The sequence below is a fragment of the Entelurus aequoreus genome, linkage group LG11, assembly GCF_033978785.1.
Source record: "Entelurus aequoreus isolate RoL-2023_Sb linkage group LG11, RoL_Eaeq_v1.1, whole genome shotgun sequence".
Taxonomy (NCBI): Eukaryota; Metazoa; Chordata; class Actinopteri; order Syngnathiformes; family Syngnathidae; genus Entelurus; species Entelurus aequoreus.
In genome coordinates, this window is record NC_084741.1 from 56,636,464 (window position 1) to 56,656,625 (window position 20,162).

Below are 20,162 nucleotides of genomic sequence, written 5' to 3' on the forward strand. Positions count from 1 at the left end.
CTAACACATTTACAAGTGTCTGTGTTAGTGATATCAACTTACAATGGCCTTCGTTTGGTATTGTTTCAGTTTCGTAAATTCACCAAAATGTCACAGTGGACTTATTGAGTCGGTTTAGCAACAAATGGGTCCAGGGGGTTACATGAGGAGGTATGCAAATATGTAGGTTTGTAAACAAATATTTTTACCAATGTTTTCTGCGTAAATAACTAATTTCACAACATATATACTGTATCTGCAGTTTATAATCCGGTGTGGCTAATTAATGGAAAATATTTTTTTCTTCTAAAATGTTGTGAGAGTGGCTTAAATACCGGTGCGATCTATAGTGTGGAAAATATGGTATATATGTTCGGTAATTTACACAATTTATACTTTATTAGTTGTGCCTGTGAGCTACTCATTTACAGAGGGAACATCCTACTTCAGACCTTATGTTATCACTGAGATGCATTGTGCTAGCACCCAAAAGGACTTACACGAGTGACTGATATTAGTCCTACCTGTACAGGTAGTTTAGGAGAACTTTCGGTCATGGTAAAAATTCAGAACCATTTGCTCAATTGTCTAGTACTATCACAAAATAAAACTCAGTACCTTCTGGGTCCAGAAGACGTGTCACGCCCAGATCTTTCTCAGCAACGTGGAAAGCCTGTTCAAGGTTCTCCTGGTTGCTTTGTTGATAGACTCTGCCCATGTCAATGAGCCTGGGACTATAAGAGAATGCAAACATAATGGTTTTACTATAATGCCATGAGTAAAATCATCCTGTAAGAAAAGGTTAAATGTCATATATCTTCATGTTTATATACAAAAACAGGAACATGCACTTTTTGTATACTTAACCAAAAACCATTCCAATTAACTGAAAATGTTTTTATGGAATATACCACTTTTTATGCGTTAATGGTATTGGTCAGGAGAAAACCGTACAACGGGAAGAAAAATAATCGATTAAATATTTGTGGCGCCCAATTTTAGTGGTGCTCAAAATTCTTTGAAAGATAAGCCATCATAGAAATAATGAATGCTCTTATCAATCCCATAAAGGTAAGATTCACATTTCATGGTGATTCTTCAAATTTCAAGTCAATTCAATTGATGTACTCAAACTTTGGGGTTGAACAACAGCGACACCATGTAGTGTATTTGTCAAAATAACAACAAAGACATTTTCACCATTTTGTGCGCTCAGACTGGTTTTCCGTTCGACCGAGTATACAGAAACTGATTATTAAAACATATTAAGAGTTTTCATACCTAATGCTATTTAATATACATACTCTGGTGATGCCAAAGGCGCAATACTGAGCAGGTTTCAGCAGGCTATATTTCATCTGCAAGTGTGCCAATGTCTCGCACCTGCTTGACTACGTTTTTATACAATTCATAGATGACATGTTACGGCAAGCTTCTATTTAATATACTGAATAACTGAGTAGACTCACTAGTGCTTATGTATGACGGCGTTGAAGAGCTTCCCATCTCTCCAGCTGGTGCTGAAATTGTCACAACGAAGGCCTTGGTAGCCATCGGTCATCCTCTGGGACCAGAGCAGCAGCTTCTCCTTGGCTGTCATGTCCTCAGATTGGCCATTGACCTGAATATCGGAGATCTGTAACAGTACAGATGAATGGTGTTACGCACAGAAATAGTAGGATGTAGGAACAAATACAGGGGAAAAAATAGTCTTTAGTGGAAATCAAAAGATTGAAAATAATCATATGAAAAACCCAGGTTGAAAAATAAAATTGCAACCAATTTCAACTATAAATATTCAGTAGGTTTGATTCAATAAGCAAGTCAATTTCAAAAAATCTCACATTTCAAAATCTTTTTGGATGTCACTTTGCATGTGCATGATTGATTATAGTTGCAATTTCAGGTGAGTAGCAAATAATTAAATAGAAACTCGTAATGTGCATGGTAGAACTATTTTGAGCCTTATCTTGCTTCCCTATGCAAAGTTCTTCCCACAAAACAAAACATGGATGTGTTCTTTCTGAATCTATGAGATGAAGAGTCACTAAACCAATGTCAATGTAAAGTTTTTATGCAACCTTGACAAAAAAATGTGCAACTCCACCAATTATTACGAGATCCAAAGGAATTCTCTCTGCTTCTGGCATAATACCCACAATGAAGATGCCTATGTAGTGAATATGGCATGTGGTCAGACACACCCTCCTACCGAGAGTCAGGCACAGTGACTCACATCCTCACACACTCTCTAAAGCAATGTTCGTGTGTTATGCTGCCTTTTTGGATTGTGGTTCGGATTTAATATAAAGATGTATTCTCTGCAAGTAGTTTGGCCAGGTGCTGTCCCTTCTGATTGGTACCAAACAGTTTGGAAGAGGCAGCCGACAGGTGAAGATCCCAGAGTTGGAGGGTGACAGCGATAATATAATAAAACACGACACTGACAGCGGAGGAGACCTGGAAGTGGAGGATGATGGTCCATATTAACCCAAGGGTCAGCTTGGGGTTCCCGTCTGCGATGTCATCGTTTCTGATGTTGACCAACTTGACCTGGAAGTAAACAAAACTGAAACTCAGCCCTGAGACATTTGTGATTATAGGCTTTATAAATAATATTGAATTGATTGAGTGATTGAAATGGGATTGTTGTATTTTTACCTGGAAAACATACAGTCAAGGGGCAGATTTGAGGGGGTGGTTTAATAATATATAATGTATAACGCTTGCAAAAGATAAACTATTCTAATCAGCTTAATCAGTTTTCAAAACAATGATAATTAATCAACATTGACCAACGAATAAACAAAACTGAAATGTGATTGTAGAATTGGAAGAAATACAGCTTAGTGCAGATTTGAGGTGGAGGTTTAATTATATATAGGGCTAGCGAAATATACATGATTTAATCAGATTAATCGCAGTTTTTAAATTAATTAATCATGATCAATCACCATTGACCAACTTAACTTAGACATAAACAAAACTAAATGTGATCGTTGTATTTCTGCTTGGAAAAATACAGTCATGGTTCAAATTTGAAGTGAAGGTTTAAAACTAACAATATATAATGTATAGAGCTGGCAAATGATAAACTATTTTAATCAGATTAATCACATTTTCAAACTAATAAGTCATGACCAGCTTGACGTAGAAATAAACAAAACTGAAATGTGATTGTTATAATTGTACAGTAATTGGAAGAAATACCGCCATTGTATATAATTGTATATAGTTTATAGGACTCGCAAATGATACACAATTTTAATCAGATTAATCACCGTTATTAAAATAAATAATCATGATTAATCACCATTGACCAACTTGACCGAGAAGTAAACAACATTTAAATGTGATTGTTGTATTTCTATTTGGAAAATTACAGTCATGAGGGAGGTTTAAGGTGAAGGTTTGAATATATATAATGTATAAAGCTTGCAAATGATAAACTATTTTAATCAGATGAATTATATTTTTCAATCACATTGACCAACTTGAACTAGGAATAGACAAAACCGAAATGTAATTGTTGTTTTTTTTGGAAAAAATACAGTCAAGGGGAAGACTTAAGGTGAAGGTTTAATAATATATAATGCATAGAGATGGCAAATGATGAAATATTTTAATCAAATTAATTACAGTTTTCAAGTTATTTAATCATGAGTAATCACCATTGACCAACTTTACCTAGAAGTAAACACAACTGATTGTTGTATTTCTGCTTGGAAAAATACAGCCATGAGGCAGATTTTAGGTGAAAGTATAGTAACTTAATTTATATGGGTTGCAAAAGATACAACAATTTAATTAGATACGGTAGAATATGGATGGATGGATCACAGTTTTCAAATAATTACAGTAACCAGTATTTGCAGCTTTGCCTAAAAATGCAGTTTTTCATTGATAGTACACAATTCTACTGTTAAATCTAAGAACACCTCCTAATGAAGTCGAAATTCAAATAAAGCTAAATTATACTACACACTAAGTTTTGGATGTATAGCCTTGTTGTGTGTGGAATCAGCACTATTTAAGTTGATCTGCAACGTTTGCTAATTGCTGGATCATTGCATGCATTTTCTGTTAAGATACGTGTGATTTAGACCACTTTGTCATTGCTTTTCTGGATTGTTTAGACTTTTAAGTTTTGCTCGATAGTTCCTGTTGTATCCCTGTAGTTTTTTTCTTACGTTATACACCTTGTTGTGCACATTTGTTTTTTTGAAAGTGCTAATAATGTATAATAAACTGCACATCACCTGCCGGTGTTTGAGAAAGTCCAGCGCTATTTGTACATTCTGCAGCTTGTGGAATCTCATGCGGCCTTTCTCTCTGGGCTGATGAGGACAGAGAAAAAAATGTGAGGATATTGAAAGATGGATAAAGGACTAAAGGGGACAATTCGAAGGGAAAAATGCTTTACCAACATAACAGTAAATAACTACAAAGGCTTATTTGCATTCGCTGCAACTTAAAAAAACAAAATAAACCAGTTAAAAAATGTAACGCAGAACAAAAACACAATACTTACATTCAAACACATGTTTAATGACCATATAGAACAAAAGTCTTTGGCCATCATTTTCAAAATGAAAACAAAGTAGGACAGATGCAGTCAGTAAAGACATTAGTAGTGGTTCCAATTCAGGTTTGAGAAAAAAAGAAAGAAAAAAAACAACTAAAGTTGATAAACCCACTCACCAACTGAACCCTTGTGACCAGGTTTCGCTCCCTCAGCTAGCCCCAAGAGGAGCAATGCAAAGAAACAGGGCGAAAACCAGATGGCAAAGATCAGTGCACACAGAGGAAGGTTAAAGGGAAGCAAACGGGAGGTGAAGTAGAGGAAGGCGATTAGGAACAGAATCCTGCACCAAACAGGAGTTTATTAACAAACACACACAGGACAACATTGAGTTAAGGTAACACAGTTAGTCAAATGACAAACAGCACAGCAGTGAAATAGAGCATTTGCACCACTTGTTTTAGCTTTACATATCCAAGATATTTAGCACTACTGACCAGTTTTTCTCCAGAGAGGACCTCCAGCAATGAGATCAGGTTATGTCCATCTCGAAGGTCCTCGTACAGGTCGGATATATGACGGTTGGACTGCCAAAAGAAACAAGAAAACATATTAAATATTGTATGAAAACATTTGAAAATATTGTTTTATAGGACACAAACAAGTATGGATCTTCCGGTCAGGGTTGTATGCGGCCTATTCCTATCATCCATGTAAAATCGGCCGATACCAATACGTGTATAAAATGTTTTTATTCATTTATGGTGAGTGCTATTGATAGTTTAATCATAGCAACACAATATTTGAATTAGTTCCCTATTTTATTTTATTACTACATACAATTGTTTGAGCAAAACAACATCAATAGTAAAAAATACTATCTAATACTTACTGAAATAATGGTGTTTTTGCCCTCAAAGTCCACCTGTGTCCAGGAAGACTTTGTAACATTACCAACCGATCACTCTAGTATCAATCATATACGGACACTGTCCTTGGTATCGACACCTCTTCCGTGTAGTGTACTGACTGTGGCATGAATTATATTTATATACCACTTTTTCTCTAGTGACTCAAATCTACAGTTAAGCTACATATATACCAGTGTGGGCGGCGCTGGGAGCAAGTTGGGTAAAGTGTCTTGCCCAAGGACAGAATGGCAGTGACTAGGATAGCAGAAGCTGGATTCGAACCAGGAACCCCTTAAGTTTCTGGCCGGCCGATTTACCATCTGAACCACCGCCTCAAGTGCGGACACACCAACAGTTATGTATAGATATATTATCCTCTTTAGACTCTTGGCAATTTACTTGGCAATTTCCTGTTATAGCTGCTCACTTTCTACTGCAACACATTTCTATTTAGACTTCTTAAAGTTTACAAAGCACTTATTTCTTGGTGTTGTTTCAAGCTACCATAGCGGTTAACTTAGCTATGAGCAAGCTTGCTCCTGGCTTGCTTTTGGTGTTTTATAATAATAATAATAATAATGATGGATTAGATTTATATAGTGCAGCTGAGATAGGCTCTAGAACCCCCCGTGACCCCAAAAGGGACAAGCGGTAGAAAATGGATGGATGGATGGCGCTCACAGAGAAGTGAGAACCCATCATTCATTCACTCCACATTCACACATAGGTGGTGGTAAACTACTGTTGTAGCCACAGCTGCCCTGGGGTAGACTGATGGAAGCGTGGCTGCCAATGTGCAATTACGGCCCCTCCGACCACCACCACCTATCATTCACTCACGACACTGGGAGCAAGGGTGAAGTGTCTTGCCCAAGGACACAACGGCAGAGACAGGGATCGAACCTGGAACCCTCCATGCCACGCTGTGTCTTCCAGTGATGTGGCTACTTGATAATGATACTTAAGATACTTATAAATGCAGTCTATTTGCTGCAATGGAGTTGATTATTATTAAATCAATGGAGCGGCTCCACACTATGTATACGACACATAGTTAGCTGCTAGCTGCTAGTAGCCAGGGGAATACAAATAAATACATTGTCAGCCAGAGGGATCTGTGTTTGTGATCGGCATTGAAAAGCATTAATCTGCAATGTTGATCACGCGCTATTTCATGAAAATCGGCCGATACTGATCGGTGGCTGATTGATCGGTAGATCCCGATATTGTATGTTGAGGTGGATTGTATCTCGTAACGGATTGTATGTTTTATCGATTACAAACAAAACTGCAAACAGCATTTGAGTTGAAGCACAGATGAGTTAGATTACGAAACCTTTCTTTTTTTTTCCTTTTTACATCTCCCAGCCTTTGCCAGTGCAATTTAACACCGGTCGGGAATTCATAGCCGTAAGCGACTAAAGCCTTCTCAAAATGCAATATCAAAGTGAGACATTGGTGAGTTCAACTGGGTGAACCGAATACAAAACAGTTTAGTCACAGAAATGCCTGTTAAAACACATCACTGGATTTTTGTGGTTTTAAAACCAGAGTGATGAAGGTGCGGTGGGATTTCACTTGACTGTTGCAAGACACAAATGGTGCAGAAAAACTGATGATTTAGTGCAAAGAGGAGAGTGTTGAAGGTATGTGTGGGGACACAATCACACTGCAAACACGGTGTTTGTTATTCTTGCAATTCCTTTGTGCATCACAAGCATGCTGGCACCTACCTCTGCCCTCCAGGGCTAAAGGGAGGGATTGCAGTAGAGCACAAATGCACCAAATTAATAGAAAAATGGATAATAACAATACAGTAAAGAGAAAGGCATAGAGTAGCATATTATACAGAATAGTACGTTCTGTATATTATTTTACCCCAAGCGTATTATTAAGTCGGAGAAAATGTGGTCGTTTATAATGTATTTAATGTTTTTGTGAATTGTGAATTAGTGAATTATATTTTACATAGCGCTTTTCTCTAGTGACTCAAAGTGCTTTTACATAGTGAAACCCAATATCTAAGTTACATTCAAACCAGTGTGGGCGGAACTGGGAGCAGGTGGGTAAAGTGTCTTGCCCAAGGACACAACTGCATTGACTAGGATGGCGGAAGTGGTGATCGAACCTGGAACCCTCAAGTTGCTGGCACGGCCACTCTACCAACCGAGCTATATGCTACATGCTTTTGTGTGGCCCGGTAGCAAATGGGCCGGTGGTTGGGGACCACTGGTTTAGATAGTTTGGTTGCATGCTTAGTACAAAAAGGAAATGTTCACTTTGATTTTGATTATCATAGTCAATCTTTACCACTACTTGAGACTTTATTGAAGCATTGTTTGGTCTTGTAGAAAAACATGCCTCAGCCCCACAATGGAATGAAACAAAATTACCTCTACAAGTTAGGACAGCGGCTGATTCATGACGACAAGAATTGAAACAAACCAGTATTGACTTGGCCACTAGGGTTCACTCTTAACACACAGTTCTTGCTTTCTTGTGAGGGGTTGAATAACACTGTACTGTATCTACTGTGAGTCTTTATTAAGTACAGTAAGCTATAGTGTATGTGGTTGCAATTAATGTAATTGCAGTTGTAACGACATGACATTTGTTTGTTTGTTGTTTTCTATCATGCTGACGCTGCTTAGCTGTAATTGCATATCGGTACCGTAGGGAGTGCAGGGCTCAACATGATCTGCAAGACAAATTGCCCTAAAACCCCAAATAACTTGCTCTTGATGTGAAAGCCCCTCACTTGAGAAGATGGACAGGCCCTCAACTAAATTGTTTTCTTTTGTCAAAGAAGCAAAATACTTAACATGCCTTGGCATCACGTCAATATTACATAATGTAATGTATAGTTGTTAAAATAATGACATACATTGTGATTTTACTATGTGATATTATGTGTTATGCAACCCAAAAAGATTTACTGAGCAAAGGATCCTGTGCTTTGACAGTGTTTATAACTCGTCCTTACCACACCCAAAACATATAGTTTGTTGCGGTCAAGCCCGCCATTAAACTATCGCTATAAATCACGTTGTCAGTTTAACCTTCATGCAGCATTCCACACAGTTAACACATTCCCACCCAAATGTGATTCCTTTTTTTTTTTTATCCATTTCATCTTATTACAATTTTGTTGATATGTGTATGTACCAGTAATAGCAATAGAAACACATAACACAATGGTAAATGTCTCGAGACCATATAATGATGGTTGAGGTATTCATGGGAACAGAGCTGCCAAAGTTCATATTACTTTATATTAATATAAATTTTGCAGCTATTCATGTCAGTCATTGATGCAATGTAAATGCAGTTATCAATACTATGTTCAATTACTCATAGAGATTTAGTTCAAATAGTATTTGCAACATTATCTTCACTCCAATCTGGCATAGCTCACATTGCTGTCTGAACAAGTCTTATGCATGAGTTAAAATCCCGCTGGAATTATTTACGACCACATCAATGATCTTCGTACTTGTATAACTCATGAGCATCTGCAGGCTTCAGTCTGTTTCTTTCTGTTTGCGCTGGAATGCAGATAACCGCCCAAAACCTGGGCAGTCTGCAAATGTGCTACTGTGCTACGACTGCCCCTAACAACCATGAGCTGTGGGTCGACGCCGTAATTTGACTACTCAAAGGAAACTAAACTAATCCAGATGTCTATGAGTCACCCTCCATAGTTTGCAGTGAACACATGAGAGAAACAAGAACGTGTGGTGGCACAAAATGGTAGAGTTGCACTTTCACGGAAAGGAAACCCACTAGCCTGTGCTTTTTCTGCACGCCCCATTGCATTTCTAAAGAAGATAAATTGCGCATTGACTGTGGAGTGAATATACCTTACTAATAACAATGAAGCTGCAAATATGTTACTCCAAATGGCACTATTTAAACATTTTGGACAGGGAGGGATGTTTTATTGCTCTGAGGATTTGTAAAAACAATATTTTCTTAATGAGAAACTGGCAGTGAGCACTCAAGGACTGTTTACCTCCATGAATGTGTCATGCATCAGAGGGCTTTTGGGCTCCTGGTTTGAGAATAAAAGGAGTGGGAAGGTGACAGTGGATGAATGGTTTACACAGTTTTTCTGCTGATGACTGAATGGGCTTCTGCTAAGCCACTCTATAATGGTGCAATGCTCGTGACAAAGTGTGAGACCCGCTTATGTGTGCAAACAGTGTGGGCTGAATTTGTATGCCGGGCAAAAACTTGCATATGAGGGATATATTAAGTTCTGGATAATAATTGTTTGGCATTAAGGAAACACACAAGATACTAAAATACACAAAAAATGCATATATTTGTGAATACTTGTCATCTGAAAGATTAATCATACTAAATTGATTATGACTGTCAAAAATGGTATGGTCAGTATATTTTGAAGAGATAGTGGTTGTAACTATATGCTTCTTAACATTGAAGCCCACAAATTAATTAGCAAAGATGCTGCTATAGCTGAATCGGTGCAACATTACTTAATTAAAGCACTAAGTTACAAAAAACAATGTTAATCCTTACATGCTTATGTTTTCTATAGACAGAGTGTCAACACAAGTCAAACCACAGCCAACCATCTGAAGTAATTGCACGTCATATAATTCATGCCTAAGGGGGCGATTGTTAATTTCACAAATTTATATTACGACACTGTAAAAGTGGATACAAGAGTCAGAAATTACCTTAATCAGGTGCTTGTTCACCCATTTTGTGAAGGTCTTTTTCTGTACTCGATCTCGTTCATCTGAAAAATACATAAACCACAATGATCAGAATGTGCCACGGCCAGTACTGTATATAAAGGTAAATATCATTATCGGTAAATAACCTTTTACCTGAGGGTTACCTGAGACCTCATAGTGGAATACAGTTCATATATATAATAAGATTTAAAATGTGTTTACATGAATAAGGTTAAAAAACTGGTTGAGTTCCTGAGTTACTATGTGTGCACATTTTGTCAGGGGGTGGAAAATATTATGAATGCATCGTAGTACAAACATTTGCAGCAGATTGGCCCTTATTGTATTGAAGAGGCTGCCTTTGCATGGAGATGTCTCTGTTGATTCAAGTGTCAACACACTGTCTATGACCAGACATGACATACAGTACCTGGAGAGCAATTATCCAACAAGACAAGGCAAGATGCAGAGAGGGAACACACCCATTAAAGCAACTAACCCTGCATGGACCAATTTATTGTTCTGTGTCCTTTCGAGATCAGGCAAAAACCTGACCTTTTTACATAAATAAAAAAGTGGAGATTTGTTGGCTAAGCCTCACAGAAGGGATGGATTGAGGAATTACATGTATTTATTTATAATGTCTTCACTCTTGGACACTTCCTACGGATGTAACACTTATTGTCTCACACAGCCTCTAATCTCTTTAACACTGCAGTGATTGACCTATGGACATCAATGCTAAGTCTTTTTCTTATCAGTTTAAAGAGAGTAATATATGTTCAGCATAGTGACACACCCAGTAGGCGAGCCAAGGAGAGTGATTCAATCCTAACATGTACAATACTGTAGATGCCCTGAGGCAACACATGCTTTTTTTAAATACTTTCATAAAAAATGTATGTTGAGGACAAAAATAAGCATCATTATGCTTTGAAAGCTTACTTTGGACAGCACAAATGACAGCAGCTGTCATCAATAGGAAGTGAACACTAGAAAGAGTCTATTAAGAGTAACTAACTCATAACCAATCAAGAAGACTGGTGACACAGATTACAAGCATGTTTCTTTAAAACTACAGAAGAGTTAGTTACATGGGGACAATGCAGTCTGTATAATAGCCAATAAAGTTAGTACGATGTTTGAGAGAAGAGGAAACTCCATATTATGAATACAATCTATTCAACCACTGCATGACAGGAAGCATGCATTTGTCTACTGAACATCCTGTTTCTATGTATATAACTGAAACATTTATACATCACAAAGTCCTTATCTACATGTATACAGCTTTTCTTGTTAAGCATGTCCAAGAAAGCATATTATAGTATGACTGACCAATACAAAATAAGAAAAGGGAAATTCCCTTCAGAAGCTCAGTCAAAATAGCAATGCCAAGTTTAAAATGCGTGATGACAACTGTGCCGATTTGTAGTAATGTATTCCAAAATAGCTTTCAACTGAATGTCAGCATACTGGTACCTTTCCTTGTGTCCATAGCTTTCAACATCCCCTGGTAATAGATGTCCTCCGAGGGCATCCTTTCTCTGCCCATGCTGTCATTGGAATAGTTTCTGTACTTCTGATGTGGATGGGCCATTGTTTGGCCAGGCTGGTCCTAATTGTAAAATAGAATTGTTCCCAGATAGATGCTTGTCCAAGCAGTCTTTGTGCACTCACTATTTGGAAAAATCTACCAATTTCTCTCCCCTTCTTGCCTTTGAACCTCCTTACTCCCTCACTAGGTTCTGTTCTACCCGTCTTTACCCTTCTTGTGTTTGTTTTTCCCCCCTTTCCCTGTTCTCCTGCTCACTCAGTTCCTTGCATAATGAAAATGGTGCCTGTGGGCTACGGAGTTCAGGCCTGTCTTCCTGAGTGTTGTGCCGAGTGTGTACTTAGTGGAGGACATTGTGGGTAGGGCCCTGCACACACCCCTTTTCTGTTTCACAAGCCAGAGAGAGGCGGGGGAGGTGTGGTAATCAGCATCAACAATCACTTAATGGTCTCGTTATTGCTATATTACACACACTTCCACTTGTGGAGTCAGACAGCAAAATGACTAAGCTGTTCTTTGTATGTCAGATTAAGTGTGCATTTCCGCTAATACAATGACAACGTTACACAGACACTTACAGGGTTAATCAGTACTTTTTTCATAGCATTTCTCAGACATTCGGCGTTTGGGGCCAACAGACAAATGAGTGACGAAGTAGTGACTCCATAGTGGATGGACACATTACATGTATCGTTTACTTGGAACTCCACACATTTTTGCGGTTTTGCATTGGAAGTGCATGAATTGTTATTAAATGTGGTGTTGCTCAAGAGCGTCCTGACTTACTGTAATTAAATTAAGCTTCCGTTTTCAAAGATGACAGTTGAACCGTTGTGGTTGACAGCTTCTCTTAAGAGCAATCAGCAACGTTGTTAAGGCTAATTTAACATTATCGGTGTTGTGATAGTTCATCTAAACACATTTACTACGCCCTGTCACCCAGAGTATGTTGCCTTGGAGATGTAGAAAGAAAACAAATACAAAAAAAGAATATATACAGTAATTATTTTCTACCATGAAGGTACACAGACAATTATTTGTTTTTGTTGTTTTATGAACACACAGTATATGGTTGTCTCACAGAAGAATTGAAGTGCAGGGTGTTTCCGCTTGTTGCCTGATGCAAAAAAAAACAAAAAAAAACTACCTGCATGAACTTGAAGGCGCTGCATGTGTCAGTATTAGCAAATGTGTATGGGTGTGTGGGTGTTTGCTCATTTTGAGCCACCTTTTTTACAGCTAGAGACACGCCTTTTCTAGTTCCATTGAATGTCGAGGCAAGCTAAGGAATTAAGGAGTGCCATATGGGTTGACAAATCAAATCATAAAAAAAGAATGTAACAATGATTTACTGTGAAAGGAATTCTTACGTTGAAGTCTGACATTGTGTATACTGATGGCAAGTTGTCATGATTGTGGACAAAATTTAGGGCTAGGCGATTCATCGAAAAATTCTCCACTCTGGCATTTTGAGATTCTAAACCATGTAAAACTGTTGTGGCCGTTATTTCGGTTTCTCCCCTATTGTAATTTCTTTCTTCACTAATACACCATGCCCTTAAAATACACTACTCGTGTGACACGACAAAGAATAAGGGTTTCCAGAAATCCAGCAGAAGAAGGAGTAACAACGCTACACAGAAGTGTCATGGAGGAAAACTCAAACTGTAATGTCACTACACGATCAGTCCATGCATTCGTAAAGACTATACCACTTCCTGTCAACTTGTTGTACGGCAATTATGTTCATGCATGGCATCACTGTTACCATGGTTTTGGTTTTGTAACCTTTATTTAAATGACAATGACATATAAACCCTCACATGCACAACAACCAAAACAAAAACCTCAGTATTTATTTTGAAACCATACAGAGCCGTACAGAAACCCAAACGATCTGCTCAGCAGCCTTAAAAGACAAAGAAATCGATGTTTTTAACACTTTACTAACATCAAATACATCAAATCATAATACTGCAATGAATTGGAAGCTGCTGGAACACAGGTGTCAGTGTCCACAGTCAAGCGTGTTTTGCATCGCCATGGACTGAGAGGCTACCATGCAAGAAGGAAGCCCTTGCTCCAGAAGCGACACCTTAAGGCTCGTCTAAAGTTTGCTGCTGATCACATGGACAAATATAAGACCTTCTGGAGGAAAGTTCTGTGGTCAGATGAAACAAAAATTGAGCTGTTTGGCCACAATACCCAGCAATATGTTTGGAGGAGAAAAGGTGAGGCCTTTAATCCCAGGAACACCACCCCTACCGTCAAGCATGGTGGTGGTAGTATTATGCTCTGGGCCTATTTTGCTGCCAATGGAACTGGTGTTTTACAGAGAGTAAATGGGACAATGAAAAAGGAGGATTACCTCCAAATTCTTCAGAACAACCTAAAATCATCAGCTCGGAGGTTGGGTTTTGGTCGCAGTTGGGTGTTCCAACAGGACAATGACCCCAAACACATGTCAAAAGTGGTAAAGGAATGGCTAAATCAGGCTAGAATTAAGGTTTCAGAATGGCCTTCCCAAAGTCCTGACTTAAACCCCATTGAGAACATGTGGACAATGTTGAAGAAACAAGTCCATGTCAGAAAACCAACAAATTGAGCTAAACTGCACCAATTTTGTCAAGAAGAAAAATGCAATCAAAAACTTGCAGTAGCTTGTGGATGGCTACCAAAAGCGCCTTATTGCAGTGAAACTTGCCAAGGGACATGTAACCAAATATTAACATTGCTGTATGTATACTTTTGACCCAGCAGATTTGGCCACATTTTCAGTAGACCCATAATAAATTCAAAACATAACCAAACTTCATGAATGTTTTTTGTGACAAACAAGTATGTGCTCTAATCACTCTATCACAAAAAAATAAGAGTTGTAGAAATTATTGGAAACTCAAGACAGCCATGACATTATGTTCTTTACAAGTGTATGTAAACTTTTGACCACGACTGTAGATTTAAGTGAAGTGCCCCTTTTAAAAAATAAATAACTCGAAGGGAGTCAATGGCACCCCGAGCATCATTCAGTGCAATGACATGAAAGTGATTAAATTTCAATATGTGGCGATAATATGTAAGCTATTCTTTTTATACAAAACATTAATAAAATATTAAAATATCACATCATGTGACCTTGCATAAGCTCCTTCCTAAAAACTGATAGAAAGGAAGTGACATAATTAGGTCTTACGGTACCGATCGTGTACTAACACCAGCAGCTTGTTTTCAAAATAAATTCTGTGTCAATTGTTTGGACACACTTTGGCTACTGTAAGGTTGACGTCGACCAAAAAGTAGAGTGGTAGTTGAGAGTGAAAAAGTGGTGCATTAACTAAAATTGAGGTGGAAGGTTTATAATCATGATTTAGATTTTTGCCATAATCGCCGAGCCAACAACACAATGCATCAGGCCCACACATTACTGTGCACAGTAATCTCCTGGGGACCAGAATCCTCTGCAGTGGACGTTTGTGTTTTGCACAACAGTACAATTTTTTTCCTCAGTGCTTTTTTCCCCGAAAAAATCTGTAACTCTCTGACAAAGAAATAGACCCCAAACAAAGGACTCTCCTTCTCATTTGGATATTGAATTTTATCCGAGATGCAAATTTAAAAAAGCAGTTTTCTAAAATTAGTTGTATTTAATGGTTGGTTGAAAAACCACCTAACCTTAACCACTTGAAAAATATGGCAAACATATAGTGTTTACCATGCTTGTGGCCCAAACCCTTGCTCATGCAGTTGGATGTTAAAATAGGGCCTAGATTTGCATTGAGTATTGCGTAAAATGCTTATGAGAATACCTTGTTATTGTTATGCCAGTGGAACTTCTTGTCTTTCGTTTTCTGCTGTGAAGGGGACTCATGTTTCATGGCTCAGATTTTACACTGGAAGCTATTCCTGACACAACCGTCCCATTTATCTTGGCTTGAGACCAACACAGGACACCTCCTGTGGCTGGGTGGTGAGACATTGACTGGGAACACAACCAGTGCTTTTTGCATGCGTACCACTATACTATCATGGCTCTATCAGTAGAGCATACAGTATAAACCTTGGGTTTGGGTTTCTCAACCTCATGGGAAACACTTGCAGGCGACTAAAATGAGAACCGACATAGATAAAGCCACTGTGGAACATCTTGGTCACGAGATCTTTCCTCTACAAAGTAGACATATCATTAAGGACTCCAAATGCTTATTACTCTACTCCCTCATCCCGCTTCATTAAAACCAGATGGAACACTTTGGTCTTATACAAGCAATGGGAACTTGGGGTAATTACGAGGAGAGCATAGTTTTTTTTTTCCTTACCTGAATACACGGCTTTCGTAATGCTGGTTCATACAGATTTATCCTGGTTTGTCCCAAATGTTACTAGGTTAAGAACTCAATTAAATCAAGTAATACTGCTTTGTGTGGCGTGACTGTTGTGTCAAGACATCACATGGACAAAGATAAGACCTTCTGGAGGAAAGTTCTGTAGTCAGATAAAACACAAATTTAGCTGCTTGGCCACAATACCCAGCAATATGTTTGGAGGAGAAAAGGTGAGGCCTTTAATCCCAGGAACACCATACCTACCGCCAAGCATGGTGGTGGTAGTATTATGCTCCGGGCCTGTTTTGCTGCCAATGGAACTGGTGCTTTACAGAGAGTAAATGGGACAATGAAAAAGGAAGATTACCTCCTAATTCCTCAGGACAACCTAAAATCATCCACCCGGAGGTTGGGTCTTGGGTGCAGTTGGGTGTTCCAACAGGACAATGACCCCAAACACACATCAAAAGTGGTAAAGGAATGGCTAAATCAGGCTAGAATTAAGGTTTTAGAATGGCCTTCCCAAAGTCCTGACTTAAACGTGTGGACAATGCTGAAGAAACAAGTCCTTGTCAGAAAACCAACAAATTTAGCTGAATTGCACCAATTTTGTCAAGAAGAGTGGTCAAAAATTCAACCATAAGCTTGTGGATGGCTACCAAAAGCGCCTTATTGCAGTGAAACTTGCCTAGGGACATGTAACCAAATATTAACATTGCTGTATGTATACTTTTGACCCAGCAGATTTGGTCACATTTTCAGTAGACCCATAATAAATTCCTAAAGTATGTGCTCCAATCACTCTATCACAAAAAAACGAGAGTTGTAGAAATGATTGGAAGCTCTAGACAGCCATGACATTATGTTCTTTACAAGTGTATGTCAACTTTTGACCACGACTGTATGTTTGTGTTGATCCGCTCTTTTTGTGCCAGAAAGGTTCACAGTACACAATCTTAGTCTGCAGAGGACGTCTCAAAAGTCACAGAAAATCAACCTGTCGCTATACACCAATGTCAAGATCCAATTAATGGTTATAGCATCTTGAATTTCCTTCAGGATCAATAATATATCTATCCATCTATCTACTGTATGTACTGTAAATAGATGTATTAATTGTACATGACTAAAAATGACATCACTTTAACAATTAAACCCCGCCCGTGGCATAAAGAAAAGCAGCATTTAAGTAGGGTCTGTGATTCCTCAACAAAATAGTGTACCAAAGAATACGACGATCATATCAGACCCATTACCTCCCTGCTTGGCACTCAGCATCAAGGGTTGTAATTGGGGGTTAAATCACCAAAATGATTCCCGAGCGCGGCCACCGCTGCTGCTCACTGCTTCCCTCACCTCCCAGGGGGTGGAACAAGGGGATGGGTCAAATGCAGAGGGTAATTTCACCACACCTAGTGTGTGTGTGACTATCAGTGGTACTTTAACTTTAATTTGAATTAAGGTTTTTACAACAGCAGAGACACGGAGCTCGTAGGAGAGTTTGAGAGCTAGAAGATCTTAACTACAGATTAATTGTGACTAATGAAAACACTCCAATTTATTAGCTTACACTTATAGCCGGGCTCATATTTTTTCCAAAGAGTGCATGTCTTCACAGGTCCATTGAGATGAAGGTGTAAGTAGTACGGCAATATCTGGCCCACCACACCCCATAGGAAAGGAATGTTGATAAAAGTAGGAGTGACCTGAACACACCCAAGGGATTATCATCTTTCTAAGAAGAGGAGGAGTATGAGGAGACACAGGGGCAGTGTGAGGTAGATACCACCTTAATCACACATCGTATCAAATTCCAGCAGTTTTTCTGGGAATAAAGCCAGGCCAGATGAGACAGCTCCTGAGGGTAAGGAGATAAAAAAAAAAAAAGAAACTAAAAAAAAAAAGGGTGGTGAATCTGTGGATGATTTCATCTTTCAAGTTGTTGATTTCATTGAAAATACATTTTGTACACACATTGTGAGAACAACTTTTTATGTTGGCAATATTGTAGACAACTATTAAACCAGTAGAAGGATATTTACAACTCTATCGGGTTCTTGTGTACCAATGGCTTTTTGATAGGTTAATAGCCATATCTACATACCATTAACACAAGTGGGGAACATTACTTTTTCATGTGTTTGTTAGTGAACTACTTCCTGGCCAATGGAGGGGTCTGGACATTGTGGTTCTGAGGGGTTAACGGTTCCACTGATAAGTCAATAAATAAGAAAATACATGTTTGGGTCCGCACATTTCCAGATTTGGATAAGCCTCCTAACTATATCTGTTCATTTATTTACTATGTTATTATGTTCCAATTATGGCTGTGAAAAAAAAGTTATTAAAACAAACAATTTGGAGTTTCAATCCATTCATTTTCTACCGCTTGCCCTCTTGGGGTTGCGGGGGTGGCTGGAGCCTATCTCAGCTGCATTCGGACGGAAGGCGGGGTAAAACCTGGACAAGTCACCGCCTCATCACAGGGCCAACACAGATAGATATAAATACCTTCGTAGTGTGAGGCACACACACTAACCCCTGTGCCACCATGCTGCCCCAAATTGTGATCCATTTGATGATAAAATTAGGGATGGGAATCTTACAAAAAATTCATAATTCAATTTGATTCCAAAGCGGTGATGGTTTGATTCAGAGCTAATTTTCGATTCAACATGATTTTAGATGGGGGGTGGTATAGCTGGGTTGGTAGAGTGGCCGTGCCAGCAACATTCTGAAAATGTACAAATCATAATGTACACCGCCTTCCGCCCGAATGCAGCTGAGATAGGCTCCAGCACCCCCCGCGACCTCAAAAGGGATAAGCGGTAGAAAATGGATGGATGGATAATGTTGTTGTTGTTTTTTTACACTTACATGTTGCGGTTAATAGTATTCTATCTTTATTTGTCGTTATTTATACTTTTGGAATAAATTATGTGATAATGTTCATCAGTCAAATCATTGGTGTTAATTTTCAATCCATCAAGATAAAAAAATAATATAAAAATCAAATTACAGGATGTTATTTAGGTAGTTTGCTAATTTTCCTCAACTAGTGCACTAACATCATGTGGTTAAGTTTTTTTTTTTTTTTTTTACATATGTAGCATCATCTACAAAGATACAAAGAGTTGCTATTGCGACATCTAGTGGACACATTTAGAACAGCAGTTTCTTTCAATCAGTCCAATCCAATCCACTTTATTTATATAGCACATTTATACAACAAAAATGTTTCCAAAATTCTGCACAAAAATATTAAAAACAAGATTCAAATACTATCCTTAGCTCCACCAATGACTGAATGAAAACCAAATAAATAAATATAAAACCAATATAAAAAAAATATGATTAAAAACGATTTTAAAGGGTAAAACCAATTAAAACAATACATAAAAATACAAATTTAAAAACACAGGACCACACAACTCACGTAGTGTTAAAAGCCAGAAAATCCAACTGACTTAAAACAGAGCAGTTGGAACACGGAGTGGCAGAGTGTTCCAGAGCTTAGGGCCGACCACAGAGAAGGCCCTGTCTCCCCTGGTTTTAAGTCTCCCCTGGTTTTAAGTCTCGTCTTGGGCATTATCAATTTCGGCAAATTTTTATACTTGGCAAACTCATACCACAGGCCGGATAAACCCTGTTCGGGGGCCTGATCTGGCCCGCGGGCCATACGTTTGACACCACTGCATTAAAGGGATGTATGTACAGCATCCAAAAATGCACACAGCAACAACATTTATTGCAACTAAAACAAAACTGAAATGCCAATTTAAATCAGATGGAATGCTTGTTATTTCTGTACTGTGTCAGAGTGTCCTGTTATCACGCCGTTACTCCCCAACCTGCCTGCATGTCCACATTAGATCTACCGATGAATCTGCAAACCCAAGTCTCTAGATTAGCCATAGCAGCTGAGTTTTAAAATAGATCAGCACAGAGCTTCTCAAGCATCTGGAAAGCCACAAACTGGCAGACTGGCCAATGTATCAGTCGTTAAAGTTGATCTATACAGCTTGAAGGATGGATAATATTCAACCGAGTAGTGCAAGGGAGCTAAAGGCGGCGCACTTGGCCTGGCTTCAAAACAGAATCATGTGTCTCCCTCTACAGGTGAGAGCGCCAACATACTGTATCTCCTCCAAAAGGCTGAAGTACTAACAT

The 20,162-nt window shown here is 38.5% G+C and overlaps 1 protein-coding gene across 1 annotated transcript in view; it reads right to left on the reverse strand.

Annotated features, from left to right (window-relative positions):
* Positions 1-20,162, reverse strand: part of LOC133659663 (plectin-like) — a 269,882-nt gene that overhangs the window by 96,284 nt on the left and 153,436 nt on the right. Inside the window, exons 3-8 of the mRNA XM_062062246.1 lie at positions 10,116-10,177; positions 4,999-5,088; positions 4,239-4,316; positions 2,440-2,532; positions 1,449-1,615; positions 598-713 (exon numbers count right to left, since the gene is read on the reverse strand). Coding sequence (XP_061918230.1) covers positions 598-713; positions 1,449-1,615; positions 2,440-2,532; positions 4,239-4,316; positions 4,999-5,088; positions 10,116-10,177 — 606 coding nt within the window. The remainder of the gene's footprint in view (positions 1-597; positions 714-1,448; positions 1,616-2,439; positions 2,533-4,238; positions 4,317-4,998; positions 5,089-10,115; positions 10,178-20,162) is intronic.